Source organism: Strix uralensis, chromosome 12 (assembly GCF_047716275.1).
Source record: "Strix uralensis isolate ZFMK-TIS-50842 chromosome 12, bStrUra1, whole genome shotgun sequence".
Lineage (NCBI taxonomy): Eukaryota > Metazoa > Chordata > Aves > Strigiformes > Strigidae > Strix > Strix uralensis.
Genome location: NC_133983.1, coordinates 4,359,234 through 4,372,447, shown reverse-complemented (window position 1 = coordinate 4,372,447; position 13,214 = coordinate 4,359,234). Strand labels below are relative to the sequence as shown.

The window sequence follows — 13,214 nt, the reverse complement described above, 5'->3', positions numbered from 1 at the left end:
TTTTATTACAAAAACACCCAGCAACTGTATTTAACACAAAAACAGTAACTGAGAGTCTCTTTATTTTTCTTTCAGTGTACATGCTCATTATTATTCCATTTAATTTACAGAAGGGCTATGTAAAATGAAATTAAAATTAGAGAGGAAACAAAAGGAAGGTTGAGGCATAGAATTTTCTTAGCAAGCAATGATCACAGGAGACAGCACAGATTGAACAGGGATTCAACAGGAGTGACACCTAGGGATAAAGGTAAACAGTAACTTTTTCCTTATCCATTAGATTCTCCATGGGGCTTTTTTGTTTGTTTTAGCAAAACAGTTTAGAATATCACAGTATACAGGAAGACTAAATGGCAAAGAACGTCTCTCACACACACACACCATATTTATCCCTGCTACTGGTCCAGGATCCAAAACTTCAGTTAACACTCGATTTCCTATCGCTCATTCATTGATAAACTATACAGGATTACACTGTACATGGAGTTAAAATTACAAAAATGTCGTATTTACAAAATCTGTACACACATAGTAAAACTCACAAAATTGTCATCTATGTATCACAAGTTGCTACACCAAAATATTAAAAATGGGATAAAATTATACATTTCTCTTGTCCATTTTTAAAAAGGGTTCAATATCTCAAAGACAGACCACCTATTTCCCCCAAATAAGACTGGTAAGAGAACTAGAAACCTAAAGTATCCTCCTGGGATAAAATGTCGCGAGCAGCATCTCCCAACTAGAAAGAAGCCTATATCCTGTCTGCTGGGGTGGGGTGTGCAGTTAGCGTGTATGTACAGAAATGGTGAAACTACAATAAGGATGTCTTTGGCTAAACCTTTGGCATAAATTAAAATCATACATCAAAAGTTACAGAAAAGGTTTTCTTGGTGATGGCAGAGCTCGGGAATTTCTTTCTGAGATACCATTATATACAGCTTTTCTTTCTCCAAGGAAACAGTAGGAATAAAGGATTTTGGAACAGAGGCAAATGAGGCAACGCTATTTCTTTGTTAAATTTTTCTATAGTATGAAAAATCGTATCAAACCTTTTCACTAAAACATAATTCAATCATAGAAACAACCTCTTCCATTTTTTTTTTTTGAAACTGCATATGAAAAAAAAATTAGTAAACCAGCCATGGCAGAAAAAAATGTTTCAGCATATCAAGTACATATTAGTGCAGGAAGGTGGATAAATTTGATCCACTGTATAAATAAGCTTTATGCGCAGCGTACATTAAATAACCATCACACCCCACTCACACCCAGTACACAGATGCTCCTCAGTGAAGATAAACATTTATCAAGTAATTAAAGTGTATGTAGTGCAAATGTTACAACCAAGTATTATGCACATGCTACTTGCTTGGTTTAAAGTTACACAAAGATGTGGTGCCTGAAATCATGGACATATATACATCCTTGTCACACTTGGTACAATGTCCTAAGCCACAGAAATACCGATGTGTTTATATCTATATATATACACACACACGTTTTCTTAAAATGTGACCACCACATCAATACAGTAACACAAACAGACTAAAATCAATACCTGCTTCCAGATGCTCCAAGGCTCAGAAAGTTTGTGCTTCTAACTCTTGCAGTCATTACGTGCCCCTCTTCCATTTCCCCCTTCTGCCAGCTGAGAAGGGGGGACAGTCTCTTCAGGTCTGTGCTGCATAGGATGAGGGCAACGGAGAGGAATAAACGACGGCACAGGCACCTAAGCTGCTTTCCTCCATCAACAGTTCCACGCCCCATGATGAAGGGTTGAGAGAATTTCCCCTCCACACCGCTCCTGGGTGGAAAGGCTTATTGAAAAAAAAAAAATCATAACGTGCTTTCCATATTATAAGTGGCAGCAAATCAAGGCACGCTGTACTAATTTTGTAGCATTGAGATTAGTTGACTTTGCAGGGGATGCTCACTGGGGAAGGTCTGATGTTCTCAACTGGCTGCTGGGCCGCGTTGGGCCGTACAGAGTAACAGAAGCTATGTGATTATTCTGCATCACCTGCAAAAGGATGGCAGGGGAAAAAAGGGAATTAAAAGAATTGTACACCAATCCGGAACTCAGAAGAGTGAAAATGGCAAATATGGAATTGATCCACCTGAGAAAAAGAAATCCCAACAACAAAAGAAAGCAACAAGCTCTTGGCTAGTTCCTAGAAACGGTCTCTAGATTTCCATGACACATCTGAACACCAGCACACTCCACAACTGCTCAGAGCCGAGCGCATGCATCTCCTGCTAGTACGAGTGCTAGGTGACAAACTTGGAGTTCCAGCTTTAACAGGCAAACGTATAGCCTCAGAGAAGAGATTGGAAAGTTGCCTGTTTCTGCCAATAAGCTCTAAAAATATAGCCACTCCCAAGCACTGGCTTTTATTGAAATGGGAAATAAGAAGCCAGTCATAATAACAGCAAACTCCTCATCTTCTCTTGCTCAAACAAATATGGAAGTTTTTCTCCTAACCTCAAAGATCATTCGTTGCAGTCCAAAGCAAAAGGTTGACCCAAATGGGTTAGTGTTGTTCGGAGATGATGACCTGAAAAGGAGAGGGGTGGGGGGGGAAAGAAGAGAGGATGTGTAAGGGTCAGGAACTTCTTAGGCAAGAATAACCACTCAGTAATATAAGGTAACTTACAGCATCTTTATCATGGTTTTCATCAAAACAAAGTAAATCTACATTATGCAACACCACTGCTAGACTCCAAGTGAGCCAAAGGATACCTCTGCTTAATGTCACAGAGCCATTATTAATACTCAGGGACAAAGTAATCAAAAAGTCACTAAATCATCTCTACAGGAAAACTCTCTTAACTTGAACAGGAAGAACCCTGAAAATAGACAGACACATAGGGAGAGAGAAGCACCATGTAATTTACTACAAATTATTTTTGTGCAAGGTCCTTTCCCACTCTTCACTCTGCTTTATGGCTCAGCCTTTATCATAGGTATTTACTGTATGCTGTCTGTTAACCCGCTGATTTTATCATGTTAAAAAAATTACCCTGTAAGGTGCTGAAATAGAATAATCCAAATTTTATTGAACAGTATTTTTCAAGATTAATGTATCACTTGTCCTTCAGTTATTTCCGATATTTTTAGAACATATATCTGACAGTGGCAGACTCCTGCTGACTGCAATGGATTTTAGTTATACCCAAATGCGATGGATTTTTGTAATAGCCAAAAACAACCCCTAGAAAATATTTACCTTTTGGCTTTTCTCGTAACTGGTCCGTTTCTCAGATCGTATGTCTGAGACTTTTGAGAGTAGTTCAATCAGAGTTTGCTTTACTGAGCACAACACAGATGAGAAATAGAAGGGCTCTATGTCATCACTGTTTCACCTCAGCTCTACTTTACATTATTTCTGCCCTAATGACCTCACTGGCATAAAACAGGAGTAAAGGGGAACAAAGGGCATAATAATTTAGGGGGGGGGGGGAAGGAAAAAATCAAATTCAAAATCATAGGAAAGCCTGATGCAAATGCCTTGTTTGGTATATCTGAAATTGCTGTAATATTTTCACAATACCTATGACTTACACTTGTTCTAAGATAAACCATAGCTTCATATCATAACTCTGCAAACAGATAATGACTATTTAAACCCAACACCCAGCTCAATCCATGTAGAAACACTGCAAATGTAAGGACTGTTCTATCTTCAGTCACCCTAAAAGAACTATGTGTATGTTCATAAAAGCAAAGCTTCTTCAGACAGACTGCTATCATACATACTATACACTGTGCTGTATGATGTCACATTGTTGAAATGCTTGTGACCAGTGTAAAAGAATCTACACTATTTATTACACAGAGAGAGACTTCTTTACATGCTGCTTAGCTCTTCCTCTGGATTTTACAGTTCGAGGAATTTTGGAAGCGTTTTCATTCGGCATGTCAGTTTATTTCCTCTGAGAGCAGCTCTCTAGTCTTGTTAGTGGCCAGAAAGCTTGAAACTTTAACAGCAAAGCAGCCCAGAAGTAACTAGTGCAATAACTCTTCGGCTGCCCAAACCCATCCTGTTATCAGCTCAATCCCTGCCAAGCAAAATAGAGATTTTTACCTGTGAAGTACCACTGGTTTCTCTACAGGGTGCCCCAGAAGATCCTGAATACTGTCCCACTGTAAATACATCAAAGACTGTGTGTTAAAACAAGGCACAAGAAAACTTCTTTTTATCTAAGAAGAGAGACGTGTACATGTTTTTTTGGAGACATGCTCATTTGCCAAGTAACATACAGGCTGGATTTACAGAAGTGTTTTGTGACTGGAGCCATACTCAGTAATGGAAACTATCCATTACTAGGGCTAGGAAATCCTCTCAGGGTTTAGTCTCATTTTTGTCTCAAAATAGCTTTGAATTAGAATTATTAATACAAAAAAATTCTATGGGTCTTAAGGGGAAAATGTAGCTGGAAGGTCTTGTAGCATTTCAGGGACACCTCAGAGAACAAAACAGCTGTGGGAAACTTCAACAAAATATCCTCTTACATACCTTTGCAGAGGGAAAAATAGCATCACTGCTACCTCTCCTTGATTTAAGTGACAAGTTTGAAAAAGAGGAAAGCTGTGCTATTTAATGATTGGCCATGTCCAACAGTTTTCATCACTCTAAGCAGACTTAGGAAGAAGCTGCAGTTTCACACAGAAGACTTAAATAAGTCAAAGCACTGAAGGATATGAGTAATTCAAATTGAAAAGCGTAGACGGCAGGTTGCTGACTCCAATTTTTTCCTCCCAGTATGGGATCCAAAATTCACCAAGGAAAGCCTTCATTTGGCACCCCAGGAGCTAAGAGAGCAGCACTGACCCTGGCTGAACGTTAACCGTAGAGACACTGCTGAACACAGTTTCTGAGTTTTTCTACTTAATGTAGCTCTCAAACATGCAGCAGCAACTGCCCAGTGGGAATTTCATGTAGGTGGTAAGGCTATACAGACTTCAAGGAGACTGTTGTCATTAGGTGGTGTCACACTGGCAGTGACATTTTTGTAAGGCCTGGTGCTGGCTGCCTGAGAAATATCCTGTTACTGGCACCCTTCAGAAGAAAGTGGAAGGGTACTGGATGCTCTTGGTTAAATACTACATGTCTTCAAGAACTACATTAAGTAGAAAAGCTCTGTCAAAGTTTTGTTTAGAAATATCTCTTCCAGCTAACATTCAGTCACCACTGTTATCGCTTTCCCATATCACTTATTTTAGTGTTCTATTTCTACCTGCAGCTATCTTCAAAATGCATAACATGCAATAATGCAATAATTTAGTTTACTTGAAGTGTGCTATTACAAATGCCTTCAATCCTTAACACAACAAAATGTTTAAACCACAAAACGTACATTAACTTTTAGCCTTCAACTTCTCCATTTTAGAACAATATGATAAAACTGCTATTATTTCTTCAAAGCATATTACAAATTCAGCATAGATCATTTAGATGGTTTAAGGAGGAAAACATTCAGTTCTGCACAAACTCACCTTGCTGTATGTCGTACATGTTTCTGTCTGTGAATCAGCACTATCTATGAAAGAAAAACAGAGAAGTCTTTATAGTTTATGCTTGAACAGTCTCCTAGATAATCCTTTATTTTGGGAGGTTAGTTCTGATAGCAGGAGACATCCAAGCATTAGATCAGTTCATATACAAGTTTACCAGCATTTCCTAGCAACTAGATTTGTCAACCAGTTACAGTGATTAACCAAACCTGCCTATTTACAGCAAGTCCCAAGTTCTAACACCATGTATGTTTAAGCTGTAGTCCTACACAGAAGAATGCCAGTGTAAAAGACTACATCTCTTAGCACTAAGGTAAGGTGCCTACCACAGCTACTCATTGAGGCATGATGTGTTGCTCGTCAAGTCCAAACGCTCCACTGCACTTGGAAAGGAAGCTGGCTAAAACTGACAGCTTGAACCTCAGGAGCTGGCAGGCATCAGCTAAAAATGCCACTCTTTCAAAAACAAAGATAGCAGAGAGCTTGGGAATTGCAGTCTACCTATTAAATAATAAAAAAGCTGCAGGTGAGGACGGCACTGCATTTATGTTTAGTCTTAAAAAGAAATTGTGTGCTGGTGGTTTCAAGCACTGTTTCATAGATACATTTGGGGACTTCTGACTACTAAAAGCACCTTCCTGAAGCAGTGGGAATGAACTTAGACACTGAAGTCAAACATAGCAAATGGTCTTTAATTTGATTGAAATCTCCTCTGCATTTTTCCCCTGCTAAACACACACGGTCTCCTTATGCTGAAATCATTCAGAGTCTGTGCAACTTGACCTGACTGTCGATTTATTGTCTGAAGTTGAACTACAGAAGGGAGTTAATAAAGCTGCATCAGGCACTGTCACCAAATGGAAGAAGATGGGCTCATCATAAATTTTATAACATTTGTTTACAACTTGTTATATGCCCTGAACATAAGCTAGAGACCAGAAAGATGAGCTAAAAAAAACCCCAAACAAATAACCAGACACATTCAGAAGAGATTCGTGGTACTACTTGAGGTGAATAAGAATGATCAGAAATGAATGCCTCTGAAGTACTACACAATAACCTAAGGGAAAATAATTTAAAAAGTAAGAACTTTCACGCTTACTGACTTGGCTGAAGTACAAATCATATAAGCTTGTATATACAGACATTGTTTTTCCAGGTTTTTATTCCTCTACATGCTCAAACTGCTGTGACAGCCACAGGAGAATTGCACTTTACACAGGCAGGGGCTGTCAGTGAAAACCAATCAGAATGAAGAAAGCATCCCTGGTCAAAACCTAACCAGCATCCAGTATTCCCTGGATAATCAAAACACACACTTTCCCAGTACAGCTGTTGATTCCTACATTAAAGAAGTCTACCTCAATTACTACGATCTTCAACCAAACAAGGCTCCCCATGCACAGAGCTGGGCACATCTTAGTATCTTGCGGAATCAGCACTACTGATTTTTTTTTTTTCCCAAGTAGAGATTTTCAAGTGAATACAACAGACATACTTTGTCCATAGCACAGAGAGGCAACATATTCCAGATATTTAATATAAACTGGTTTAGCTGGGAATTATAAACATCATTAATAAGCCTTCAAGAACAGGCTCAGCATTAAGAAGTTCAACAGTGGATTGGACAGACCAGCTCAGACTAATGCTGCCTCAAAGGTTTTGAGCCTCCATGTAGAAGGTGAGTGATTTTAGCCGAGTGGCAGCATTACAGAAAATTAGTGATGTTGCAGCTAAATATTCGTATGATCCAAGTAAGCAATGTAGTGTAAGTAAAATCAGAGAACTGCTAACTTGTCCTGAAGTATCTTTGTCACTTAAATGGAAACCTAACCCCAAAATTCCTCCTCTGTCTCAATGGCTTTCACTGTTAGCATCCTCTGATAACGAAGGATGCATTACAAATCAAAATTCATCATACCTCCCCTTTGAGCATTTTGTAGCACATGCCCCCAGAAGCAGGACAACAGACGAACTACTCACCTCGTTTAATGACTAGTGGAATCTTGAATTCACAGCGATGGTAACTAGAAAGTGCAAATCGTAAAGCTATTAGAAAACAGAAAAGCCAACATAAACTGCACAGCACAAACTCAGGGCTCTTAATAACCAGTTTAATGAAAATTCACATGAATAATAAAATGAAAATGAGAGTCAACGCTAACAGATTAATAAAAGTTCTCATTTCTATTTTCTACATCAAAAAAGGCAGCAGCCTGGGAATGTTCTAACACAATTTTCTAGAGGACACAAAAGGTCCTTCAGCACAAATTACTCTGTTGTTACAGAGTGGATAGAGAAATATTCAGCTTAGAAACAGTATTAAAGATTTATTCTTATATTCTTTATTATTCTTATTCTTTAACTCATATTCCTCCTCTAAAGAGTTTACATTTAAAAAGTATTGAAAATATGTTCAGAATCATGAGAGAGAATTTTTTTTTTTTTTTAAATCACTAACTGAAATAATGTCAGGAAAAAACAGCAGACTACCTACCAGTAAATGGACACTCTTGCTAATATGAAGTTTGCCTCCAGCAAGAAAGCTTGCACGTTATAGCCGGACCAAGAACTACCTTACCTCATTTACTGCTTTAAGACATCCTTGACAAATGTAATTTAAAAGTAAGAAGAAAATAGTAAGAAAAAAAGAGTGCTAATCACGATGACTGAAACCTCCACAGGTTACCAGATACACCAGAGACACTTGGGAAAAAATACTGGAATTCTATAAAGGGAACATAAGATTTCCTTTTCAGATGTTTTAAAATACTCTTTAGAAATCAGTTCTTTACACTCACATGTTAAAGTTGTAATGACCAGGATAATTTGTGTGCAGGACAAATTTCTTCACCTTGTGAGTGTTTGCATCAAAGAGAATATCCTGTTGAAGAAAAGAGACAGATATGAAGCAATCTGGATAGAGGGAGGTGGCTTTCCCCAAACTAACCTGAGATTAGTTACAGTAGTACCTGCATATAGTGATATGCATCTATCTCATTGGAACTGAATGGAACTATGAAAAGTAGCATTTAAAAATGAGACTATTTGTAAATTCAAATAAACGCACATTTCCTCCAGCACTCAATCACAACTGCAGTTTGATTTGCTAATGTTAGCAAGCTTTCTAAGGAGGTCTTGTTTGTCTTGCATATTATTTACAGTAACGTAGACTGAAGAAAAATAGCTGCAAGGAGGGACATGAAGGTTGAACTACACCCCACAGCTCGGGAAGCTTTCACAGTTAGTGTTACGGCACACCTCTCGGTTCTGTGGGACAGGAGTGTGGATTTCAGAAACAAGAACTAGTATATCTATGCATCAGGCATGGCAGAGGGAGAAAGCCTAAGAGAATGCAAAAGTGCAAGGAGCCCTTCATCTGCTGGTGGAGATGACAAAACATTACTGACCGAATTTGCAAGTGCTACAGAAAAGTCAGTGGTGTTTTTCATATCCAGAGATTCCTAAGGCAGCAATCAAGTGTTCTGCAGTCCCTCATTTCCCACAGCCTTTAGCCTTCTGAAAGTATTGCTGTGTAACTAACCCAAAACTTTACATCAATTTGTTTATGGAAGCTTCGCACTCACCACTCCAAGTGTAAAATAATTGAAGAAGTAGTCGTTGCACTTCGATGGGACCTGCTTATGGGGTGAGGGTGAATGGATTTTCATCTGCAAGAAACACATTTTTCAGATGTATTTAATAATACTCAAACATGAATGCCATTAACAACATCACTACATTCAAACAAATTGCCACAATCTCATTCGAAGCCCTTGTTCAAAGATGTAAGATACTGTGCTTCATGACAGGACCATCAGCTGCTTGCAGTGGCACAATGACACATCAGCTTTCTTCTTTTTGAGTTATCTGAAGTGAAAGGTTTACTCATATGCTGCTATGTAAATACATTAGGAAAGGACCAAAGTATATGCTGAAGTTATTTTACATAAAATACAATTTTAAAAAATAGGCAAGACACACCTACTAAGGCTCATTTGGATTCAAAAGTGCCCCCATTTTTATAGATTTTTAAAGCAGTTAATATGATGCAATTTCTTAAAAAATTTAAACAGATTTGCATTGATTTAGCTTAAAAAAGCTTTTTATAAAACAAATTATATAACGGTTCATCCTGCTCTATTATATGTCAAGTGAAGCACTCAATTTGTGCTACGTGGCAGTTTAACTTCACTGGCCTTGCAAAACACAGGCCCTGTGATTAAGCCGAGACAGCACTGAACAGAGACAAAGTCCTGGGCCTGAATAAATTCCCTCACCTTATCTTCAGACTTGTAGAAGACTTTGTGCGGAGACCCCAAGGTGCTCAGCACATCCTGGCACGAATCACCAAAGTACACACAACGCTCAAATACCCGCATCTTGGCATCGGCTAAAACACCCGGGCCACAACCTGAGGAATGGAAAACAACTCAAAATTCATCCTTCCTGATCAGAGAATACATCAGGAACTCAACACCAAAAGCTTAGCATTCCTCTATTTATCACAGATCAAACAGCTGCATTTTTAGACAACAGTGCCAAACTAAATTTAACCACTTATTTTGCAACAGTTTAAACATTTCTTATCAAAGTGATGTACGTGCTGACTGTTGCACAGATCCCCATCTTAACCTTCAACTTCAGCAACACTGTGTTCGCTTCCTCGCCGTTTATGTGAGCCTGACTTGTTTTCCTAATCCATCTCAATTTGATCAGCTGGTTATTAGCAGTAAGCAACAGGAATTATTTCTATGCCTAAAATTTCTATTTTAGCAGCTAAAGATGTATCTTCAGCCAAAAAAGTAGAGCCCATAAAGTGAAATTCCTCATCCATATCAACTGTATCAGAAGACATACATTCTTTACTCAAGATTCCCATAGCTTATTAAATCAATAGCAAGTATGTTCCTATGCAAACAGTGTTAAAAATGGATCTTATTGGATAGCCATTACATAGATGAATTGCTGACATACGTTAAGATGTTAAGAAACGGAAAGATCTTACAGATTGTGACCCCATTTGCTTTCAGGAACACAGCATCTTACATTTACGAGAATGCACATACACATATGCAGCAGTTACTGCAAAATACAGGATGTACTCTAAATACACACTTAGCTTCTCTCACTATGCATTATTTATGTAGCTAGTTACCCAATAAAATAAATCAGAAAAATCCGATTGAGTCATCCTTGATTTCTTAAGCAAGAGTTACTTCGAATACACTTGCAGAGAAACTTGTGCTAGAACAGGTATATCGTATGTTCTACAAAGGAGTTTCTGCAAACTTTATCAAGACAAAAACTGCACACATTCAGATTGCCTCTCCATGAGTTTTAGTCTGAACATTAGCGTTATATTTTAATAATTATTTTATTAATTGACAACATTGCCTTTAAGCTGCACATATATAGTTTTTAACTAAACTTGACACTCTTAGAAGTGTCCCATCTTTTACAGTCATTTATATTACTTTGATGTTACAGCTAACTTCTTCCCTAGTACACAATGATATATTTTCCCTGTCCTAGACAGCTCTCCATTATCTTCCTCTATAAAGAGAGAAGCAAAGTAACTTTAAAACATGTGCTCCATTTTTATTCATAATTTTTTATTCATCTTAAACGTTCTCCTTTTTAACTATCGCATAGTGAATGTATTCCAAGTATTTTCTCAATATACATACAGTTAGTAATCAGAACAGGTCAAAAGTCGAGCCTGCTAATGAAAATTGTTAAAAACACCTCAGCATTTTTTCTTAAAAACACTGTCAAGTCTCAAGTTATGGTGACTGAACAAGGCTCGTTTGCAGTCACTATATCTTTCCCTAATTTCTAAGCACTCCCCCTCTGAAAGCACACACAACAGATGGTACTCATCACTTCCACTGTTGTCTCCTACAGCAAATGAAAACAGAATTGAATTTAAAGTGCAGCCTAAGGCTGCAGCATTGATGCAGTCTCTTGCTGGCATTTTTAACAGCCTTCCAGAATTAATCACAAAAACATCAACATCATACAGCTCACTGGAATCTCAGAAAAGCCACACGTACATAAGGTTTCATGATTTCTCAGGTTTTGTTTTTGGTTGGTTTTTTTTTTTTTTTTTTCAGTGATGTACTTGCATCTGTTTCATTCTACACATACATCTGGAGATAAATTCCACTTCTGCAAACACTCTCTAAGGACTTGGAAATATTAAGGACAGGGCTACAAGTCCTCTGCAATTTCTCCAGGGCCAGGTAAATGCAGCAGCAGGCAGACTCACCTTCATGGGGTTTTTTTGTTTTGTTTTGTTTCCAATAGTTCAAAATAAGGGATATAGAACACTTTGAAACCACCTGTAAAAGCATCACAAATAACCCATGCTTAATTTATACAGGTTTACCCCCCTTTTCCTGAGGAAAGCAACCAGTGCAGTGTTCTGAGTGTCACGAATACCTGCAGTGAGTAGGCGAAGCCGTAAACCTGAGGGTCCAGTTCCATCTCTCAGAACATCAACATTCTCAGCATACACATTACCAAGGAAACAGCTGAGAGGCATCAAGGGAGCCCTGAAACCAATCATATGAAAATGTGCATAGGATTCACTTAATCTTCACATTTTCCATTAACAAGCTGGTACCAGTTCACTGGAACAGAGCACATTAATTTTGTCAAAGCTGCACCTAACTCAGACTGAAGATTAAAAGTTGTATTAAACACAAGGAACAGAAAGTCTGGGGAAAAAGGAAGAGGAACAGGACAGCACTCAAATGCAGGACCTTCACTATGAATGAAACAAACAGCACATTTCAAAGACTCCAGGAATTACAGAAACTGTATCTAGCCTTTGGATACCTCCTGTGAGAACATGTCATCTCAGACTCCTCTCAGGGAAAATGGAAGTTGGACAGTTTTTAAAGATACCTACTCCTTGAACTAGGCATATCACCCAAATGCAGCAGAAAAGCCTTCTCTGTAATGCTCTTGCTGCTCTGGGGAAGGTACTTCATAGCCCAGAACATGAAATCAGCTTGTGCAGCTACACCACAAACAATTGTGCTGCTTTACTTGGAAAAGGTCTCATTTTAAATCAATTACAATAATATTTGCGAAAATAACAACCCCAAGCAAGATATTTTCAATGGAAGGGCTGCTTTTTTGTGTATTAATTTGTATATGCTCTGTTCTTATGTGAATTTCTCCTCTGTGTGAATAACTTGAGCTAAAAGTCAGGCTTTGAGCTCTCACACAGACACACAACACCCCATGAAACAATCAGTGCTTTCACTACAGCTCACCATGTCATAGATGGGCACAGACAACAACATTTTTCTGAAGTGCACTTATTTCTAATGAGGAGACAACAAAGAAGCTTCCCTTCCTTCTGAGCAGTAATCCAAGGATGTGTTAATCTTCTCCTGGCATTAAAACACAACTGTCTCTGCAAAACCTAACACCTTATCAGTTTGGGTATTATAAGCAGAAAGGAAGAATTTACAGAAATCCCTTCAATTTTTCATTGAGTAAGGAATTCCAGGAACAATGTTTTTAGAAAGAGTAAAGCATCAGATGATGTACAATAAATTACTGCTTAAAAGTCAGAATACAATACCATAGAAAACATTAACCATATTAAAATATAACTATTCCATCAGTACTAAGACATGAAGATTAGTTTCCTCAGAACAGAAAGTTTAGTCAGGTAACT

The 13,214-nt window shown here is 38.1% G+C and overlaps 1 protein-coding gene across 6 annotated transcripts in view; it reads right to left on the bottom strand.

Moving 5' to 3' along the window:
- The window catches only part of PHAF1 (phagophore assembly factor 1), a 36,355-nt gene continuing 23,141 nt past the window's right edge, over positions 1-13,214 (bottom strand). For 2 of the 6 annotated variants that reach the window (XM_074881305.1, XM_074881304.1), the window contains exons 9-17: positions 11,963-12,075; positions 9,799-9,932; positions 9,106-9,189; positions 8,320-8,402; positions 7,502-7,545; positions 5,501-5,544; positions 4,089-4,147; positions 2,486-2,558; positions 1-2,023 (exon numbers count right to left, since the gene is read on the bottom strand). In XM_074881305.1, the coding sequence (XP_074737406.1) occupies positions 1,934-2,023; positions 2,486-2,558; positions 4,089-4,147; positions 5,501-5,544; positions 7,502-7,545; positions 8,320-8,402; positions 9,106-9,189; positions 9,799-9,932; positions 11,963-12,075 (724 nt within the window). In that variant the 3' untranslated portion in view covers positions 1-1,933. Of the gene's footprint in view, positions 2,024-2,485; positions 2,559-3,230; positions 3,314-4,088; positions 4,148-5,500; positions 5,545-7,501; positions 7,546-8,319; positions 8,403-9,105; positions 9,190-9,798; positions 9,933-11,962; positions 12,076-13,214 lie in introns of all 6 variants that reach the window. The other 4 variants (XR_012630518.1, XM_074881307.1, XR_012630519.1 and 1 more) reach the window with 4 other exon arrangements.